The sequence below is a fragment of the Xenopus laevis genome, chromosome 8L (assembly GCF_017654675.1).
Source record: "Xenopus laevis strain J_2021 chromosome 8L, Xenopus_laevis_v10.1, whole genome shotgun sequence".
Taxonomy (NCBI): Eukaryota; Metazoa; Chordata; class Amphibia; order Anura; family Pipidae; genus Xenopus; species Xenopus laevis.
In genome coordinates, this window is record NC_054385.1 from 130414138 (window position 1) to 130436748 (window position 22611).

At 40.0% G+C, this 22611-nt stretch overlaps 2 protein-coding genes across 2 annotated transcripts in view; both read right to left on the reverse strand.

Moving 5' to 3' along the window:
- Positions 1-4314: 4314 nt before the first annotated feature.
- LOC108699451 (Fc receptor-like B) lies at positions 4315-20653 on the reverse strand. The gene is made up of 10 exons (XM_018231535.2): positions 20530-20653; positions 19236-19253; positions 18155-18421; positions 16503-16763; positions 15124-15405; positions 12627-12908; positions 11473-11562; positions 9295-9435; positions 5824-5895; positions 4315-4462 (listed from the first exon to the last, which is right to left on the reverse strand). Exons 1-9 carry the CDS (start codon positions 20579-20581, stop codon positions 5837-5839), a joined length of 1452 nt encoding a protein of 483 aa, XP_018087024.2. The 5' UTR covers positions 20582-20653; the 3' UTR covers positions 4315-4462; positions 5824-5836.
- Positions 20654-20770: 117 nt separating this feature from the next.
- Positions 20771-22611, reverse strand: part of fcrl2.L (Fc receptor-like 2 L homeolog) — an 81511-nt gene continuing 79670 nt past the window's right edge. The window contains exon 14 of the mRNA XM_041573697.1: positions 20771-20893. Coding sequence (XP_041429631.1) covers positions 20810-20893 — 84 coding nt within the window. The 3' untranslated portion in view covers positions 20771-20809. The remainder of the gene's footprint in view (positions 20894-22611) is intronic.

The window sequence follows — 22611 nt, forward strand, 5'->3', positions numbered from 1 at the left end:
GCGCCCCCCAACATTGAGGCAACCTATTTGTGGCCATAATTCTGCCCTCCACCAGATGCAAGGAACACACCAATATACAAAATTAGTAATCAAGTATTAACCTTGACTCATAAGACCAACAAATTCCTTACTGCGTAGATATTAGTTATTAGTGTTAAACTATAAGTTAAAGTTAGTGGTTATTACTAAATTGGTGGCCCAAAGGGTGGGAGCAATAGTGAGGAGCTGAACTACAGCCTTGAAGTCTACAGGAAGGTCAAGTTTGTGACTATAAATCAATTCTTTTTTTACCTTTTACAGATATAAGGACACTGCTCTTTTTCTCATAATAATAGCCAGTATGCTGTACTCGTCTGTTACATGTGTAGGAACCAAACATGTAACATGTAATAAGACAGTAATTAGATAAAAAGTGAAACACAAAGAACTGTCTGATATCAGAAAAAATGGCCTTAAAAACTCACCGTCACTAACCGCCGGTCTAACGGCTTCACTCCGGTCACTGCTATGGGACTTACATTGTTATTCCCCATTATGTTTCACTTTGGCAGTGACTATTGTATATTTCTCCTGTCTTGTTTTTTTTATTGGTTTTCCATCTTTATACCAGGGATAACCTGGATCTCCTAGTGCCGAGGAATCTACATTACAAGTCAGAGTTACAGATTCAGATGTGAATATTGTGGCTCTATGAGAAGCCTCTCCTGTAATGGAACAAATAATATGTGAGTTTGACAGCAAATATAGACGATGAACACATTACAAAGTACAGATAGGGGCACATTTACTAAGCTTGAGTGAAGAATTAGAATTAAAAAAAACTTTTCGAAGTTTTTTTTGGGTACCATCGAATAGGCTACTTCAACCTTCAATTTCGATTCGAACTAAAAATCGTTCAACTATTCGACCATTCGATAGTCGAAGTACTGTCTCTTTAAAAAAAACTTAGACTACCTACTTCGCCACTTTAAACCGATATTCGAAGTCGAAGGATTTTACTTCGAGGGTCGAATTCGAGGGTTAATTAACCCTTGATATTCGACCCTTAGTAAATGTGCCCCCTGGACTTAGTTTAGCATTTTGCCACAACAACACATTTAGTTGGGCAAATTCACTAAATTTCGATTTTTTTTTGCCTTCGAAGGCTTCACCACACTTTGTCAGATGTTAATTCTTTACCACTTCGCTAATTCATCAAAATGTGAAGTTGTGTCTCGGCAGCTGAACGCTGGAGAACTTTCTCTAGCATTAATTCATAAGCGGGAGCTGCCCCTAAATGAAAGTAGTGATGCACTGAATCCAGAATTCGGTTCGGAATACAGCCAGGATTCTGCCTTTTTCAGCAGGATTTTGCTGAATTCTTCTGCCCCAGTGAGTTTCATTTTTGTGCATTCCGTGTATCAGCTGCATCAGTAAAGTTGGGTTCTTTTGTAACTCTGGCTTAATTATTTCTATTAAGGTTGATACATACAGTATATTCAGTAGATGGAGTGATCTTTTTTCCACATACTGATTTAGATTCCTATAAGCTGCAAAGTTATTATGAGCAGTAATGCACTATTCAACTCATTTTAATTTAAAGACAAAATGACATTGATATAAACATGCACCCAAACTGTTCTGAATGTTGAATCATTTTCTCCAAATCATTTTCACTTTTTTATCATAGTTTTAGGTTGGGTTTTTCCCAACCCTAACACTTTTTTCTATTACAGGTATGGGACCTGTTATCCAGAATGCTCAGGACCTGGGGTTTTCTGTATAATGGATCTTTCTGTAATTTGGATCTCCATACCTTAAAGTCTACTAGAAAATCATGTAAACATGAAATAAACCCAATAGGCTGGTTTTGCCTCCAATAAGGATTAATTATATCTTAGTTGGGATCAAGTACAAGCGACTGTTTTATTGTTACACAGAAAAAGGAAATCAATTAAAAATGTTGATTATTTGGATAAAATGGATGAACATTATATAATTTGTAGATTTCTGGTTATACTTGTTAAATACAAGTATAGAATATAATATCTGGAATACTTGGGACCAGATACAGGATCTTTCTGTAATTTGGATCGAAGAAGAAGAAGAAGAAGAAGAAGAAGAAGAAGAAGAAGAAGAAGAAGAAGAAGAAGATCACCACTCACTGGAAAAACCCCGGACTGGTGCAGTTTTCTGCTGATAGGAGCAGTGACCCCGAGTGTCAGATAAGTAAATACAATCACTTGGGGGTACTTAACATTTGGCACCCCAAGTATACAATCACTTTCCTTCTCCTTTAATATGGAGTCTATGGGAAATGGTCTTCTTGTAATTTCAAAATTTCTGGATAAGGAATAAGAAAAAAAAAAACAATAAATACTGTTTTGGGACATTTTTACTAATCCAGAACAGAAGTGATGGTTACCCATTAAAATACATTAAAGAGACATATAACCAAAGTAGAAGTTAATTAAAAAAAATTCAAGATATTTGCACTTCTTACACTGCTAAAATCATGCAATAAACCTCAGGTTTTCATAATGCCAAAAGAAGAAACCAAATAATGCGAGACTCACCTGCATTTTCCATAGTCACCGTAACTGTTGAAGGTACAGAGAATAAATACATATTATACATTATTAAGATGAGATATTGATTATGCTCAGCAATATGCATTGTATTGATATACATTTAGCACCACAAAAAAAACAAATGCACTGGTGAAGGTCCTTAAAGGGATCCTGTCATCGGAAAACAGGTTTTTTTCAAAACACATCAGTTAATAGTGCTACTCCAGCAGAATCCATTTCTCAAAAGAGCAAACAGATTTTTTTATATTCAAGTTTGAAATCTGACATGGGGCTAGACATATTGTCAATTTCCCAGCTGCCCCTGGTCATTTGACTTGTGCCTGCACTTTAGGAGAGAAATGCTTTCGGGCAGGCTGCTGGTTTTCCTTCTCAATGTAACTGAATGTGTCTCAGTGGGACCTGGATTTTACTACTGAGTGTTGTTCTTAGATCTACCAGGCAGTTGTTATCTTGTGTTAGGGAGCTGTTATCTGGTTACCTTCCCATTGTTCTGTTGTTTGGCTGCTGGGAGGGAAAGGGAGGGGGTGATATCACTCCAACTTGCAGTACAGCAGTAAAGAGTGATTGAAGTTTATCAGAGCACAAGTCACATGACTTGGGGCAGCTGGGAAATTTACAAAATGTCTAGCCCCATGTCGGATTTCTAAAATTGAATATAAAAAAATCTGTTTGCTCTTTTGAGAAATGGATTTCAGTGCAGAATTCTGCTGGAGCAGCACTATTAACTGATTCATTTTGAAAAAATTTTTTTTTCCTGTGACAGTATCCCTTTAAATTAACTTAAAACTATTCAGCTACTAGTGCAGGGCGAATCTAACCCATTTCACTTCACCGAAAATTTGCAAAATGGCGGAAATTTGCCAAAATGATCAAAAGTTGAAACTGAGACATATTGATTAACATGTTAGACAAGGGCCATGTTTCCCGCTGTGTTGCACCCTCTCTTGTTTATCATTTGGGAATTGATATAGGATTTCATCTGCTTCCCAATTCGGGAACTCAGTCCATCTTAAATGAGATTATTAAATCCATATTTCTCCATTTCATCCTTTTTTTTAAACTTTTCTCCTAATTCAGTTTCAGTTTTGTGTCAGTCTTCAATAAACATTGAGAATAACTTCTCACTGAATTGTGTCTGGCTCTATTTAAACATCTGGAATAGTGCCTTTATATTGCCACAGAACCTCTCAGTGACTTCTCATATCCTTATCATTTACAGTAGGGGGTACATTATCCCTTATAATACATGAGTGATACTCAGAGTTCCCTGTATAACTCAGCCTGCAGCCTTGTGCCTTTATATGGTCACAGAACAACCCCTCAGTGACTTCTAATATCCTTATCATTTACAGTAGGGGGTACATTATCCCTTATAATACATGAGTGATACTCAGAGTTCCCTGTATAACTCAGCCTGCAGCCTTGTGCCTTTATATGGTCACAGAACAACCCCTCAGTGACTTCTAATATCCTTATCATTTATAGTAGGGGTACATTATCCCTTATAATACATGAGTGATACTCAGAGTTCCCTGTATAACTCAGCCTGCAGCCTTGTGCCTTTATATGGTCACAGAACAACCCCTCAGTGACTTCTAACCAGAAATTAATTAATAATAAACTGATGTTGTACAACTGGACTGAATGATATAATATTACACATTCTTTTTATAAGGAAAAGAATTTTATTTTTATTACAGTTTCTCATAGAAAAACACATTGAAATGATTAACTCTAAGTTAAAAACACAGAAGAAAATGAAAAAGAATAAACCCTGAGTCTCCTGGGAGGACAGAGAAAAGGAAGGCAAAAGGTCAAAGGTCTCTTGATGTGGATATTGTGCAGGTATTTCTCTCTCTTCACTGGGGCATAAACAACACCCTGTTCTCATCCTGCACCAAACAAAAAGCAAAATTATAAGTAAAACAAAAGAAACATTCTTTTAAATTGAATAGAAAGTCCTTTAAATTTACTTAAAATGTAGAGTATATCTAAGAGCTCAGGTATCAGCACTGCTAACGATCTGCTAACGATCTACACTATATAACAGACAATTCATATAACTGCTCAGCACTAATTAGAAGTGTGTAAAATTAATGTTAATATTCTTATACTATTAACGGCTTTGACCCCCAACTTAAAACTTTATTAAAGGGAAACTATACCCTTAGCAATGTAGGCCTCTTTAAAATATCTTGGGATGCACCGAATCCATTATTTTGGATTTGGCCGAATCCCCAAATCCGTTGCAAAAGATTTGGCAGAATACCGAACCGAATCTGAATCCTAATTTGCATATGCTTTATTTCCTTGTTTTGTTACAAGTCACGTGATTCCCCCCTAATTTGCATATGCAAATTAAGATTTGGATTCAGTTCGGTCGGGCAGAAGCATTTGGCTGATTTTGAATCCTGCTGAAAATGGCCGAATCCTGGCCAAATCCCAAACTGAATCCTGGATTCGGTGCATCCATGAAAATATCACATAAAACAGCTCACATGTAAAACCCCACTTCATCTACCCTACTGAGGGCACAATGGAGATTCATAAATATACTATACAGGTATGGGATCTGTTATCCGGAAACTCGTTATCCAGAAAGCTCGGAATTATGGAAAAGCGACTCTGTTATATCCAAATAATCTACATTTGTTAAACATGATTTCCTCTTTCTCTGTAATAATTAAACAGTAACTTGTACTTGATCCCAACTAAGATATAATTAATCCTTATTGGAAGCAAAACCAGTCTATTGGGTTTATTTAATGTTTATATGATTTTCTAGTAGACTTAAGGTATGAAAATCCAAATTACTGAAAGATCTGTTATCCAGAAAACCCCAGGTCCCGGGCATTCTGGATAACAGGTCCTATACTTATACTTGATCCCACCTAAAATACAATTAATCTTTATTGGAACAAACCCAGCCTATTGGCTTTATTTAATCTTTACATGATTTTCTAGTAGACTTAAGGTACAGTATGAAGATCCAAATTAAGGAAATTATCCAGAAAACCTCAGATCCTGAGTATTCTGGATAACAGGTCCCACACCTGTACTTGATCCCACCTAAGATATGACTAATCCTTATTGGAAGCATATCCAGCCTATTGGGCTTATTTAATGTTTACATGATTTCCTTGTAGACTTTAGGTATGAAGATCCAAATTAAGGAAATTATCCCTAAAACCTCAGGTGCCGAGGATTCTGGATAACAAGTCCCATTCCTGTACAGAACTTGACTTGGACTGACCTTTTGGAGCTGGTTAGACATCTATGTACTTGTAACTCATATCCTTTTTGTTTCCACTGGATTCCACTGATGCTAAAAACAAGGTAGAGAGGTACAACACACAGGTTAAGAGATCAAAGTCAAGTTTATTGTAGCCCTTGCACATCTTCTAATAATGCACCAGCCAATAGGACACCTGCCTCAGCCTCTGTTTGAAATTGAAAACCAATCAGGTCCTTTCTGAAAGGATAAAATACCGTATGTTGTCAAATTTCATGGTTTTATTTGTTTTGTTTTTTAATTAAAATCTGCCAAAAGTATTTTTGTATTTCTGTTCTGCCCATTTGGGTCATTCCTCACTGTTTTAATGGAATATTTTTCTCTCATCTCCAGGTCTAAGAATATTCATTCCTATGGATGGACACAATTAATACAATCATTTTAAACCTTCAATGAATCATCTGGCATTTTTCTGAAATTTCATAGCAGTGAGAATTTTAATGTTATCCTTATTTTATAGGTAAGAATAAGATGATGTTTTCCTAAATGCATTGTGAGAAGCGGAGTTTTCTAAAGCTCATCCTGTGTTCAGATATTATCAGATTGAGTTTTGGTTCAGTTTTAGGTCGTGGGACGATTGAAACAGAAATCCTCAGCCAGGTTGGAGATTTTCTCCTAATCAACTCAACAGTCTTTATTATGCCAATGTCATTACCAACTGGGAGGTGGGAATCATTGATGGGGGCGAATTTCTCCAGCTTTGGCGAAAAATTTGTGAATTTCCCGCAAAACTCTTGAAACAGCAAAAAATTTGCGAAAAAATCATGAAAATAGAAATTAAAAATTGGACTTGCGTCCATAAAATCGATCGCATCATTTTTGACACTGGCGTTAAAGTCAATGGGTGTCGAGTTGATGCGCTGCGATTTTGACGCAAGCGACTTTTCGGACGTGCATCCAATTTTTTTTTTGACTTAGGTGAATTTTCGCGGAGAATCACAGATTTATTCGCCAGTTCCAAAATGTGGAAATTCGCTGTGAATTCATGACAGGAGAATTTATTCGCCCATCACTAGTGGGAATATAAGGAATGGGTGATCCGTTGGGATACCTGTATATGTAAGCAGGATATCGACCCATTTGACATTTCAGATTGACAGTTTGTAGAATAATTCAGAAGTATAACATGTATAAACGTGACAATATTGTCTGGCACCCAATACATTTTAACTTGTATTTGCATTTAGATTTAGGATGCTGCTGAATTATTCTACATATACAGACATGGAATCCAAAATTTCAGGCTAATACTTATTGGGACCACCTGGTGTTTTCTGAAAAAGGTGAGGCGATAGTACCTACTTGTTGTCAAAATCTTTCTCACATTAACCATTTCATTTCTTTTTTTGTTTTGAGGGTCAATCAGGCAGTAATCAATATGGTCAAATATTGCTTATTTTTTTATGTAAAAACAAGAATGTACCAGTGCATTTTACTCATTTGGAGGAAGGAAAGGAATGTGCTTGAAAAAGTTGTGTTTCTGGTTACTTTATGGAAACTTTCAGCAAAAACCCTACTAGTCGCGCCCATCTCTTCCTCTTCCTGCTGCCTCCTTTCCCAGGCTGTGCAGCACTCAGCTCACTGCACTGTAGGACAGGAACCAATCAGCAGCTAGCTGAACCTGATAGGGAACTGAAGCCTGGCTTTGCTTTTGTGACTGCAGGGCTGTGATTGGCTATCCACCTCCCACTGTTCTTCTGAAAGGGATCGTTAGAACACGCCCACCCCTCATTTAAAACACAGACAAGGACCAGTCAACATCTACAGGGAACTCCAATAAAGGGGCTATTTTTTAATTATTTTTTTTAGCCCAAATGAACTCAACACCATAAAATTTGTTTTTTTTTATGTCTCCTTTAATATCCCTGAGTATTTTTAAAGGAAAAAAATCTTCATTATTTTTTTGTTGATACAATGTGTACACAAACTAAATATTTAGCTTAAGTGCCCCACCTTAACCCACCTTTTAAAATAAATGTTGTTGTTGTGCCATAGGGATTAGTGGGCACATTAAGACTTTAAAGGACCAGTAACATCAAAAAAAAATTAAAAAAAATTTGTTAGTATACATCAAAAAAAAACCACCAAGGCAAATAAAACTTTAAAATTGCAAAGTCTTTATTAAGAAATAACTTACCAAAACTCCACTTCCGCTCCTCTTCAGAAAAGGCGACACGGCGACCATCCATCTTGCGGCACTGGATTGCTCCTCCCTGGCTATGGACAGCTTGTGAAGCAAGGGACAGAATGGCATTGAGAGGAGGCGAGTGACGGCGGATCGGGCATTTGGTGTTTCTTGTGCACCACAGCAGCAGCTTCCACTCATTCCGGGGTGCCATCGTAGCAGCTGCCTGGCTGGGGGCACTTGCGTGTCTTCCTGCCCTGTGGATTGTAAATCCCCCTCCCTCTCTGTTCCCTTTCATACTTTCATTTTCAGCTCACGATGAACTAGCAGCTGCCTGGCGGGGGGCACTTGCGTGTCTTCCTGCCCTGTGGATTGTAAATTCCCCTCCCTCTCTATTCCTTGCCGCCGCAGAGTCGCTGGTAGGAAGGCGCAGCCGGCGCTGTTAGATTTCTACTGCCGAATCCCATTCTTCAACAAACCGCGAAGTCAAGTAGAAATCAGCCGGCACCAGATATCGCCATTATTCTAAACCTGTTTTTGAAGCAGCGCTGGTGCGCACTGATCCGGGCGGCACAAACCTAACAGTGCCGGCTGATTTCTACTTGACTTCGCGGTTTGTTGAAGAATGGGATGCGGCAGTAGAAATCTAACAGCGCCGGCTGCGCCTTCCTACCAGCGACTCTGCGGCGGCAAGGAATAGAGAGGGAGGGGAATTTACAATCCACAGGGCAGGAAGACACGCAAGTGCCCCCCGCCAGGCAGCTGCTAGTTCATCGTGAGCTGAAAATGAAAGTATGAAAGGGAACAGAGAGGGAGGGGGATTAACAATCCACAGGGCAGGAAGAAACGCAAGTGCCAGGAAGCTGCTACGATGGCACCCCGGAATGAGTGGAAGCTGCTGCTGTGGTGCACAAGAAACACCAAATGCCCGATCCGCCGTCACTCGCCTCCTCTCTATGCCATTCTGTCGCTTGCTTCACAAGCTGTCCATAGCCAGGGAGGAGCAATCCAGTGCCGCAAGATGGATGGTCGCCGTGTCGCCTTTTCTGAAGAGGAGCGGAAGTGGAGTTTTGGTAAGTTATTTCTTAATAAAGACTTTGCAATTTTAAAGTTTTATTTGCCTTGGTGGGTTTTTTTTGATGTACACTAACGAATTTTTTTTTATTTTTTTTTGATGTTACTGGTCCTTTAAGACAAAGTTTGTTTCACTGTGTGAGTGCAGTTAAGAGTGTTAGCTCAGCTATTTTAGTATCACTCATTTCATTACATCTAGGATGTTGATGATGATGATGACGATGCAGTGTTACCTGAGCTTGTTGGGTAAGAATGTTGGTTGAAGAAGGATAAGGCAACTTTACTTTTGAACACAAAGACAAGGAGCCCCACAGTGAGAAAGGACATCAGCAAAGCCATAGTGATTTCTACTCCTATTGGTTCAAAGCTTCTCTCTATTAAAAGAAAGTAAAACACTGTTAGTCAATTATGATCAGTGTTAGACTGGAACACCAGGGACCCACCCAAAAACCTTTGACCAGGGGCTCAAGAATTAATCTTAGATCAGGGGCCAATCTTATTACTGCTATTCTTCCTCTCCTCATTCACCTCTATTCTCCAAGTCTCCTTTCATACTATACTCCATTCCATCTATTTAGCCTCTTTGATCTCATAGAAATAGGGAATGATCATGAAATAGGCCTGGTATCCCGGTGGGCCAGTTCGACCCTGATTATGATACAATAGGTAGTTGTAATTCAAAGGGGGGTTATTAAAAAAAGAAAGAAGAAGAGAAGGAAAAATAACTCAAAAGTCACATCACTCAGTTGGTCTCTCCTACGGTACGATGGTTATGGGCACAATTTTGCTTTAAACTAGTGGTCCTCATACAGTGGCTAGCGAGCAACATGTTTTTCACCAACCTCTTGAATGTTGCTCCTATGTTGCCTCAAAGCAGGTGCTTATTTTTGAAAACCAGACTTGGTTGCCTAAAAACCAAGTGTACAGCCAAACAGAGCCTCCTTTAGGCTGCCATTTCACATAGGGTAGAGTTCTGTGTGGGTCCCGCGCCCAACCCAGACCTACTAGGTGAGAGCCAAACCCAGAACTGCTGGCCATCTAAAAATCCCCATTTTCCAACTGCCGGAACCTACTGGCAATGCCCCAATCTTAGGCCAGACCCAGGGCCCGCAAGAACTGGAAGTGACACACTGGTAGGTGTAAGAGCACATATTAACCAGGTCAGGGGGGAATATATTTTTTTAACAACAGAAGGTGGGGGAAATGTATCCTGCAATCAGCGGGGTACGTATGGAGAGAAGTCTTTCTACCCAAAACCCGACAACCTTGTGTGTATTCCACGGGCACCGATGGAGGACTCTAACATAGGGGCTACTAAATACCCAGTCCTTATTTGGCACCCCAGGAACATTTTTTCATGCTTGAGTTTCTCTCCAACTTTCTACATTTGAATGTGGCTCATGTGTAAAAAAGGAGTTTGTAAAGGAGGACTAAACCCTAAAAGCAAATAAGGCTAGAAATGCACCAGCCTAAAAGTGCAGCACTTCTATAACAGTAATGAACCAGGTCTTAACCGTTGTACACAGGAGCCATCACTGGGGAATCTAAGCTTAGGCAGTGTGGGAAATAATCAAGAAATCATAATTAATGCTACAGGGCTGATTATTAAATTCTGATGCTGGTGTTTGAGCTGCCATGTAATGAGAATCTGTATTAATTACCAATGCCATGATTGGGACTGTTATATTCTATTTACACAGTATATAATGAGTCGGTCCATAAGAACAGGTAAGTGACAGCAACGCAGAGCATGTGCTGGGAGTCAGCAGAAAATAAGATCAGGGGCTATTGGGGCATCTTCATTCCCTGATAATTGGATGTGGTGGCCTTGGGCCGGCACCCCAAAACAAAATGTGCAGCATTTATGTGCTACTTATTTGTTAAGGTTTAGTTTCCCTTTAAAGCAATTGTGTGTCTAGTTAGCATCTACCTGCAGTCAGCAGTTCCAAGAGGCACAGTGTGAACAAACCCATAGGAAATAATGGACTTCATCAACTCGGTACGTATAAGATAAAGTTACAATATGTACAATGTATAAAGTGAATAAAGTACCCCCTCTTGTAAAATATAAGGATATTATAAGTTACCGAGGAGTTTCATGACCATATAAAAACACGAGGCCGAAGGCCGAGTGTTTTTATACAGGTCATGGAACTCCGAGGTAACTTCTAATATCCTCATATTTTACAACTGGGGGTACTTTATTAATTATAATACACAAATTTTAGTGAGTCATGTGACAGAAATTACATCACTACTCACCGTTTATAACTGATGACATCACTACTCACCGTTTATAAGGATATAATTTACAAGATATTCATGGCTTTTGTGTATTATATACTTATCTTGTGTTAGATCCAAACCTACTGATCAAATCCCCTACCCCAATATTTACTACTCAAACTTACCTGCAAGATGTACCACTGGCAACTGACCCACCTCCCTTTCTTCTTCCTTGTAATCCTGAAGTGATGTCACTGTAGACTGGAACTCGGCAACTATTTAAACACAATTTGAGAGAAAAACACCTATTGACTCGAATTCATTTGCGGCAAGAACAAAATGTGAGAAAAAAAAGCCAGTTGACTTTAATGCATTTGGCGCAAATTTTGCCAGTTTGTGAATTTTGTTTACACTGGATTTGGGTTGAAATAGGACTTAAACCCAACTTGAGAAAAAATACCCATTGACTCAAATTTATTTGCTGCAAGTAAAAAATTTGAGGGGAAAAAAAGCAAATTGACTTTAAAGCATGTGGCAAAATTTTGATGAAAATTTTGCCAGTTTGTGAATTTTTCCACTGGATCTGGGTTGAAATGGGAAGGGCACACAAACCACCCCTTTAGATTTCACTCCCATCTATTGATATCACAATAACGGCTGAAAAAAGTCCATCCATTTCACCCACTCCACATCCAATAGCAAACAGATGTAGAAATGTAGATCTTAAGATCCCAATATGCTTTGATATTAATGCCAGTCTTAAATGCTCCTCTTATAGTCATTAACTGAATCAGCATCACAACATCACCCGGCAGTGCATTCCCCAACCTCACTGTCCTCACTGCAGTGTCAGAACTGGCCCACTGGGATACCAGGAAAATTCCTGGTGGGCCCAGGTGTTAGTGGGCCCTTTTGCTTCTATAAATTTGGGCTATTTCATGGTCATTCCCTATTTCTTTATGGGGTTGAGTGAGTAGAGTAGAAATAATAGTTTGGAAAGGTCCACTGTCTAAGGTTTTCTGGTGGGCTCATGTTCTTTGGTTTTCTGGTGGGCTCAAGATCTGGCATCACAATCCAACACTGTCCTCACTGTGATGAACCCCCTACTCTGTTCCTTTAAATGACAACCACCTACATTGCTTCAAATGAAAGTTCTTTTCTTCTAGTCTGAAGGGGAGGCCTCTGGTACGTGATCCACTTTATGGGTAAAAAGGTCCCCTGCTATTTGTCTATAATGTCCTCTAATGTACTTGTAAAGTCTAATCATGTCCCCTCGCAAACGCCTTTTTCGGTGCAGGTATTTGCTATAAATCAGGTGACTGTGCAAAGCTTTCCTCACCTGCCATCTGGACATTGATCTCATTGCTCCTCTTCCTCACGGTGTCATTTATTGTTCTGACCTCACAGGTATAATTCCCACCATTCTCAAGGAGCACTGAAGGAACCTGGAATGTGTTTTCCAAGCTGAATCCCTGCACATTGTGCCCATCTCTGTAGAAAGCAAACTGCAGCTCTGTAGTCTCTCTGTGTGGGCTGAGCTTTGTGTCACATGTTATGGTCATGTGATCTCCTTCTGTCATGTGATTGCGATTCACTTTTATCACTGGTTTGGAGAACAGCTCTAGAAAAAAAGTGTTATCAAATAATAATGTAAAATATAAATGGTTGAGTGAATTATTTGCATTGTAAACCGTATAATTTATAAATAAAAAGTTAACCATAAGAATCATGACAAAATCCCTTTATCAGTTCTTAAACCCAACTTGAGAAAAAACACACATTGACTCCAATTAATTTGCCGCATGAAAAAAATGTGAGATAAAACAGCAAATTGACTTTAATGCATTTGGCAAAACTTTGACAAAATGTTGCCAGTGTGTGAATTTTTTTCACTGGATTTGGGTTGAAATGGGAAGAGCGCACAGACTAAACCTTTTAGATATCACACCAAACTATATCAGAAAATAAAAGCACAATTACGGCTGAAAAAAGTCCATCAGTTTTACCGACTAAACGAACCCAATCGCAAACAGCAGAGCTGGAAATAGGAGTAGGCAGAAGAGGCACCTGCCTAGGGTGCAAAGATGTGGGGGTGCTGAGCAGGTACCTACTCAAACGTTTTCTGCCTACAAGCTAATCCTGGCAGCTACCTCCCCTGCTGCTCTCACCCCCTCCTCTCTCCTCCCCTCTAGCACTTCCCCTTCCCTCTGTCACTCCCTCCCGTGCCCTTCCCCTTTGTTACATGCCTTGTTATGCGGTGCATGTGCTCTTGCACATGCGCACAGTTGCGAGTGCTCACTTCCAAGCACATGCCTGCACGTACAGTTCCGAGTGCACACACGTGCGCGCACACAGGCGGTTGGTATCCTGCCGGGTGCCTAGGGCGCCCTGTCAGCACTGCCGGGCCCTAGCAAACAGATGTAGAAATGTAGATCTTAAAGGACCAGTAACATCAACATCGTGCAGCTCTGGATTTCTCCTCCCTGGCTATCTCTCCTATTGTACTGACAGCAAGTGAAGGTGGGAGGCTTCAACCTACTATCAACCTACTATCCAAGCAGAGCTCCACCGAGAGGGACGCCTGGGTTGTGCATTTCGCGGAGGCTACAAGAAATCGCAGTGCTGGGGAGGCTGCCTGAGGACATGGCTTTGCAGATCTTGCTGCCCCTTTGGAGAGATCCCACCCTGGACTGTTGCTGCAGCTTCGTGGCTCGCCAGAGCAATGTGGGTGTATCTATAGCGGGCTTCGGTTTAACTACCCTCTCCTGAGTACAGAGTTTCGGGAGGAGCCTCGAACCTGGGCTCCCTCAGCTTCTCATAGTATTTTAGGGACTGTCTGTGCCCGTTGTCCCTCACAGTCACAACGATTCACCATGAGGCCTGAACCCCCTGATACCCCAACCTCTCCTCAGCCCAGTGCCCGTGTCATTTTACGCATCTCCCGGAGACCCGGTGACCAAAGCCTTTCCGAGCCCACAGTCTCTGTGCCCATGACTCTCAGTCCCCTCCCCAGGAACCTACTGTCCTACCATGGCACATAATGAGCTTGTGTACATCTCATCACTCCCAAGTGCCTTTCTGGGGTGCAGGGGCTTGAAGCGACTCTTCACTGTGCGCAGCATCTGAATGGAGAGGGGAGCAACAGAATGAATCACATTATGTAAATCTGCACCTGGGAGCGCGATGAATCTATACACTGAGCGATCTTATTAGGGATATTGGCATGGGAACTGGGGCACAATGGTTTGGACAAGTGGCTGGGGCTTGGGACTGGGAAGGGGCACAGTCTCACACACTCACTGACAAGGCGGGAGGATTCCTGTAGTTGCACCATGTGGGACTCTGGGGATCTGATTCCTGCCCCCGTGTCACCTGCCGGCATCAGAAGCAACCCCTATGCAAGAACTGTACAGGGCACCCGGATGAGCTCTGTACAGAGATTTATTAGGATATCATTATCCCTAATGAGATGTATATTAACAAATTTTTTTTAATTTTTTTTTGATGTTACTGGTCCTTTATATATTGATTCCAATATTCTTTAATATTAATGCCACCCTTAAATGCTCCTCTTATAGTCATTAACTGAATCAGCATCACAACATCACCCGGCAGTGCATTCCCCAACCTCACTGTGATGAACCCCCTACTCTGTTCCTTTAAATGAAACTTCTTTTCTTCTAGTCTGAAGGGGAGGCCTCTGGTACATGATTCTCTTTATGGGTAAAAAGGTCCCCTGCTATCTGTCTATAATGTCCCCTTGCAAGCGCCTTTTCCAGTGTAGGTAATAATATACATTTGCTATAAATCAGGTGACTGTGCAAAGCTTTGCTCACCTTCCACCTGGACACTGATCTCATCGCTCCTCTTCCTCACAGTGTCATTTATTGTTGTGACCTCACAGGTATAATTCCCACCATTCTCAAGGAGCACTGAAGAAACCTGGAATGTGTTGTCCAAGCTGAATCCCTGCACATTGTGCCCATTTCTGTAGAAAACAAACTGTAGCTCTGTAGTCTCTCTGTGTGGGCTGAGCTTTGTGTCACATGTTATGGTCATGTGATCTCCTTCTGTCAGATGATTGGGATTCACTTTCATCACTGGTTTGGAGAACAGCTCTAGAAAAAAAAGTATTATCAAATAATAATGTGAAATACAAATTATTATGCCTTATTACTGCCATTGATATAAACAAGCACCCCAGGTATAGCACCCACTTAATAAACAGTGAGATAAGTTTTTCTGAATTGAATTGCATCTCATAATGAGTTTTCACGTGATAAACCTTTTTCTCACTGAATTAAATCTGGCCCAAAAGGGTGATTCAATTAGATGAGAAAGACATCTCCTAGTTCAATTTCAGATTTTCTCATGAAGCGAGATGCAATTCAGTGAGGAAAACTGTTTATCGCATATAGGGTTGCCACCTGGCCGGTATTTTACTGGTCTGGCTGGTAAACATTATGTTTGATGCCAATGTTATTAATAGGGAAAAACGACAAGAATATAGGAAGGCTGGTATTTTTTTCTAGAAAAGGTGGCAACCCTAATCGCATATAACGTCCTTTGGAAGTCTATGGGAAAAAAACTTTACTGAATCCTGCTTTTCAGGGTTCAGCTGATTCCCCACATTCTCCAATATGGATTTAGCCAAAAACCAAACCAAATACAAACCCTTGTGACTGGCATACATTTCCGACACACTGGGGTAAATAAAATATGCATATGCGAAGCACACACAGCAAATTTATTAAGTCATGTAGGGTTCCGATTCTGTTCAGCCAGGCTCTTGGATCTGGCCAAATCCAAATCCTGTGAAAAATTGCTTGGATTTGGTGTATCCATAGAAAAAACTGGACCTTAACTACATAGATCAAAAGTTTTCTCTCCTCACTGAATCTCGCCCATCATTTTTCATATGATAAACCATAAAATAACATTTTCTCATGGGCCAGATTGGTTGAATACCTTTCCTGGCTCACAGTTTTTTTTTTCCCAAAAACACATTTTCACAATATTTATTTATGAACTTTTTTTTATTTCACTTGTGGGTTGAAATGTCCACCATCACTGAGAAGGCATAAACAATTATGTTCTATGGCCAAAAGTATTTCAGATTTTATCAGTTCAAAAGTTTTTATGAAATGGTCATTAGTTTTATTAGGGATTTTGACCCAAATAAATACAAATTAAAATTCTAATTATTAAAGTTTACCTTTTACAGCAATTTGTTCTTCACTAGCATAATTATAATATATGACACCGTCCTTCACTTGTCGGGTGCATCTGTACAAACCACTCGTTGTCATATTTGCTCTTCCAACCAGAAAATCTGCATTCGAGGGAGAGGATCCTATAACCTTATTGTCCTTGTACAACACAGCGTCTCTGGCAGAATACCCAGGATACCCTGCACAGGACACATATAATTCATCCCCTTCACATACAAACGCGGGTACTTTCAGTGTGAGCCAACCTGAAACCAAAGGAAACATTATTGTAAGTGTTTATTATATTTTGCAGTCCTAGAAGAGATCCAAGCCAGAAGGAAAGGTTAAAACTAAGTAAGCCTTATCAGAAAGGTCCATCTAAATATACCAGTAAACCCCCAAAGTGGTGCTGATCTGAGTCCCCTGTCAAAAGAAACACTGCATTTCTTTCCTTCTATTGTGTACACATGGGCTTCTGTATCAGACTTCCTGCCTTCAGCTTAAACATCATTGCCCTGGGCAAGAGCATGCTCAGTTTGCTCCTCTTCCCCCCCCTCGCTTCTCTACTGTAATCTGAGCCCAGAGCAGGGAGAGACTGAGGCAGGAAGTGATGTCACACCACATTAATACTGCAGCTCCTATCCTAAACAAACAGAGAGCTTCTAGAGCTTTTTACTCAGGTATGGTAAAACATTCTACAGAATAAATATAGCATTCTAGCTTGCACTATTGCAGCTAATCTATTGCCAATAAAATGCCTCCGTAGCTTTCCTTCTCCTTTAAAGGCATTAATGTTATCAGGTGACAATATCACCAGGGCATTCCCCAACCTCGTTGTCCTCCTAAACATGTTGAGCCATTCGTTTTGCTTCGGGTAAAAATTCTCTTCTTCAATTATAAAAGGGTGGCCGTTGCTCCACCACTATCCATTGTTTATTTTGCCAGAAAAAGGCAACAGTTTTCATGAATTAATTTATTCTACACTGGACAACAAAGGAATAAAAGATAAAGCTTTTGTTAAGTACCTTCTACGAAAATGTTATTGTATAATAAAGCAAAGAACCAATCACAGTCCTGGTGTCTGGTAAATTCTCTCTGTCTTGGTCACACCATCTGTCATGACACTAATGACGATAATTATTTTTTTAAAGAGGCCAGTTTAACTATTTTCAAGTAAGGAATAATCATTTTATTGATTTTTTTTAATTATTAAGCCACGTTAAGAAGGGGTAAATGGGGAAATTAATTTCAAGCGACTGCTATGAGAAGGAAGGAAGCTAATGACCACCTAAAATTCAGCTGGTTCTATAGAACAAATAATTACTTTGGCTAATGAAGCATGGGGAGGTCAATTTACTAATTTACTAATTTTCAAATTCCATTTTTTTTATTTTTTAAATATCTGAATAGCTTGGGTATGGGGCCCCTAGATTCCAATTGACATTCCACACACCAATACACACACAATAAGAACCCAATGGTTGGGAACACATTCGCCACCATTGAGGAAGGAGGAGGAGGCCAATCCATTGTGCCATATATTTGTCCACATTTCTTTTAACTATCCAATAATAGATAGCTTAACCCAGAACAACCATATTATCTTTGGGTTTGTTAATGTAATAAAAATAAATGTTATAATAGGAAATAAACTTACTATGAGCAACTTGCAGTGTGACGGGTTCACTCTTAACACTGGTAACTGTTTGGCACTGATAGCTTCCTCCATCTTCTTGTTTCACATAGTCAATTTTAACACTCTTTGCTCCAAGATACAACGGGATGATCTGGTTGTCCCTGTACCAGTAATAGATCTGGTCTCTTGGTTCAGGGGGATCCACGTTGCAGGTGAGAGTTACAGATTCCTTGGTGAATACCGTGACCCAATTAGGATCAAAGCTCACAATGGGTTTGCTGGAAGATCCTGAAACGGGACACAAAAAAACCCTTGATGGTTCCCCTTCCCAGTACATCTTGAGTCATTCCCCAATCAATGCACACTGCTTCATGTAAGCCCAAAGTATTATCCACCCATTTCCACTTAAGCTCCAATCAAGGTCCCTGTACACTGGCCTGTCCTTTACTTCATCCAATTACTTCATCCAATTGATTGGCCCATGGCTCTATGCAAGGTGTCTGCATGTTGGGCAGATCATGGTAACCATTCAAAGCTCTACAGACATTAAGGGGCACATTTACTTAGGGTTGAATATCGAGGGTTAATTAACCCTCGATATTTGACCGTTGAAGTAAAATCCTTCGACTTTGAATATCGAAGTCTAAGGATTTACCGCTATTCCTACGATCAAACGATCGAAGGAATAATTGTTCAATCGAACTATTAAATCCTTATAATCAACCGATTCGAAGGATTTTAATCCATCGATCGAAGGATATTCCTTTGATCAGAAAATTGTTAGGAAGCCTATGGGGACCTTCCCCATAGGCTAACATTCGCCTTGGTAGGTTTTAGGTGGCGAACTATGGGGTTGAAGAATTTTTTAAAGAGACAGTATTTTGACTATCGAATAGTCGAACGTATTTTAGTTTGAATCGTTCAATTCGAAGTCGAAGGTCGTAGTCTAAGGTCGAAGTAGCTCATTCGATGGTCGAAGTAGCCAAAATAAACATTCGAAATTCGAGCTATTTTTCCTCTATTCCTTCACTTGAGCTAAGTAAATGGGCCCCTAATTATCAGAAGGTTTTCTAATAAAATTCCCTTTTCTGAGAGCACTTACCTGCATTTGCTGTAACCCCTGTGATAAAAACACAGAAAACACAGAAAGATTTATCGTTCTGTTTGTTTTGTAAATGTTTAAAAGTCATACTATAATGATTTTATTTCCCATATATAACAATAGTCCTGTATCTATTTACTTCAAATTGTACAATTTTCTTTTTTTCTTACTCCATTTCAAAAACTCAATTGTGTTAAATTGCAGGGGAAAAAAAGTGATTGCAAAATCATTTTATTCCAATTATATTCAATGAGTCATTAAAATCCTGATTTGAAAATCAAACTGCTTGAAAATGGAAATACATAAACAGAAGCTTTTATTTTTAAATTTTTATCAAATGATATATGGATTTTAGTCAGTTAGTGATATGGAGTGCAAACCTTGCCAAACCTATGATAAACCACATGACTAACTAGCAACCAATGACAGCTTGGGTGTCGGCTAACTTTCTCAGGATGGCACTGGTGAACAAAAAACTAATTAAGCACTAGTTAGTTCAGAACAATTACATGAAAGTGTTTTCATTGTCCAGTAATGGTAAGAGGTGAAGGAAAGTAATCAGATTACACATCCCAGTTTTATATACCCTTTGATAGATAGATAGATAGAGAGAGAGAGAGAGAGAGAGAGAGAGATAATAGATAGATAGATAGATAGATAGATAGATAGATAGATAGATAGATAGATAGAACGGCTCCTTAACTGTAAGAAAAGCATAGAAACATTGGGGTTACAGTCACCCTGCTATAGTTCCAGGGGTACCCAGGGTACAAACAAGCACTCACCCCAAATCTCCCCCTAACTGACCTTCAGACTGGATCCCCTTAGCTCATAACAAGGTTACAGATATATAGAAACATTGGGGTGTCACCCTGCTATAGTTCCAGGGGTACCCAGGGCACAAATAAGCACTCACCCCAAATCTCCCCTAACTGGCCTTTAGGCTGGGCCCCCTTAGCTCATAACAAGGTTACAGATATATAGAAACATTGGCGTGTCACCCTGCTATAGTTCCAGGGGTACCCAGGGTACAAACAAGCACTCACCCCAAATCTCCCCCTAACTGACCTTCAGACTGGGCCCCCTTAGCTCATAACAAGATTACAGATATATAGAAACATTGGGGTGTCACCCTGCTATAGTTCCAGGGATACCCAGGGTACAAATAAGCACTCACCCCAAATCTTTAATAGAGCAGCAGTAGGAGAAGAATGGAGTAGGAATAACTAAGGATTTCTAATAAAAAACATTTTGGCTGATTAAAAGTAAAAAAGTAAAATAAAACGTTACTCACAGAGGAAGAAGAAGAGAAATTGCAGAGGTGCCATGCTGATTGTATGTGACATTCTATGTAGGAACACAAACAAAACACGTCCCTATTCCCAGTATAGAACTGTACAACTGTTTCGTTTCCCTGGAAGCCCCGCAGTTTGGGGAGGGATAATAGTGACGTCACCACTACATTAGGGCCAATAATAATACAACTACAGACATTAAGGTAATTAAAAGTATCTAAACTGTTTGAAATGCACCCCCTAGTTGTCTAATTGTAGTCCCAATCCTAATTATAGACATTATTTCAATAGAAACTCATTTGCCAGGTGTTGTCGTTGTGCTGTTATCTCTCCATGCAGCTGTGTGTTTGCCATTCCATGTGTCTGTGGGAGGAAATCAAAGCAGATGTTAGTTCCCATCCTAAGTTCCTTGATGGTTCCCTGAGCTCCACATCTGTTTCTCCTCCTTGAGTCTCTGGGTCCTGACGCCCCTCACCCATGCCCTGAGGAATGAGTCTGATTTGCACATACAGCCAACTGACCCCAGACCCCAATAACACAAACCTGTCCCCTTTTATGCGAGACCCACCCCTATCATAACAGTCTGGCCCCCCTGAGTTGACTGCCCCCTATTGTCTCAGCCTACACTTATTTCTGAAATATTTATATAGCTTTGTGGCAATTGTTAGAAATCTTATTATAACTGGGTTCCCCTCATGCAGCTCCCCCCACCCCAAATACGAAACTAGGTCCTTGGTTCTACAGCGATGGGGGGGTTATATCTAAACCTATATAACAATACAGTTTTCCTCTCTAAAATGTGTTATGGGGATGTGAAATGATTGTTCTGCTTACTGATGACCCTTTGGCTTATATTACTAGGCTTGGTATGAAGGTCAGTCTGTCCTTGTGTATTTATCTTGTGCCTTACTTATCTGTGTTTTGAAATAATCCACATATTGTGATAAGTCCTGAGAGCTCAGAATTTATCTCAATATGTGTTTTGGCAAAGACAAAAAAAATATTTGTAATTGTTTAACTCTGGAAATTGTCCCTCAACCTGAGAGTCAAACCCATAGACTATACTGGTGGCACTTTATTCTATGGAGTAACCTCAAGAACTCATAGGGGGAAACTTACTAAATGGTGAAGTGGCTAAAGCTGCTGAAAATTCGCCAGCGTTACTTCATTTTGCCACTTTGCCGATTTACTAACAGGCGCTGGAGTAAATTCGCTGGCGAAGAAGATAGACTCTGGCGCAACTTTGCACTGTAACGCCAGGCGAATTTTCGCACGTTTCCTCTATCGCAAGACTTTAATTCGCCGGCTCAGATCAGCTGAAGTGCAATAGAGTATATAGGAGTTTTGTCTAAGTCCCAAAAAACGCTAGCGTCTTTTTTTACAGGGTGACAGGCTGAAAAAGATCGTAAATTTTTTTTGGGGTACCCTCCTTCCCCCCTACATTTGATAACATACGGCACCTAAACTATAGTGTGGGCACATGTGTAGGGCATTATATAATTTTATTAAGGTTCCCTGGCCTTGTGTAGTGGAATGTATTTGCTGCAACATATACGTCCATTGTACTTTAACTGCACGCCGTATGCAATTTGGCAACGCTAACGTAACTTCGAACTGCTGATCGTATTTTCGCTATCGCAACTTCGCTAACATTTGGAACCCTGTGCGCAACTTCTGATCTTCGTGAATTAGCGTTGTCCAGGTGCGCAAAGCCATCGCTTGTGAATTTTCCCAGTGGCCTTTATTATATAGTGAATAAAGTACCCCCTCTTGTAAAATATAAGGATATTATTAGTTACTGAGGAGTTTCATGACCATATATAAGTACGAGGCCGAAGGCCGAGTGTTTTTATACAGGTCATGAACTCTGAGGTAACTTCTAATATCCTCATATTTTGCAACTGGGGGTACTTTATTTATTATAATACACAAATTTCAGTGAGTCATGTGACAGAAATGACATCAGAACTCACCGTTTATAACTGATGACATCAGAACTCACCGTTTATAAGGATATAATTTACAAGATATTCATGGCTCTTGTGTATTATAATCACATATATCATATCTATATAGGCCAC

What these genes read in the sequence shown, in the direction of transcription:
- LOC108699451 (XM_018231535.2), bottom strand. Translation starts at nt 20,581, where the DNA reads ATGTCACATACAATCAGCATGGCACCTCTGCAATTTCTCTTCTTCTTC. An exon ending in GATCAGTGTCCAGGTGGAAG is followed by an intron (nt 12,909 to 15,123) that starts GTGAGCAAAGCT and finishes CTTTTTTTCTAG; the next exon opens with AGCTGTTCTCCAAACCAGTG. An exon ending in GATCAATGTCCAGATGGCAG is followed by an intron (nt 11,563 to 12,626) that starts GTGAGGAAAGCT and finishes GTGTTTAAATAG; the next exon opens with TTGCCGAGTTCCAGTCTACA.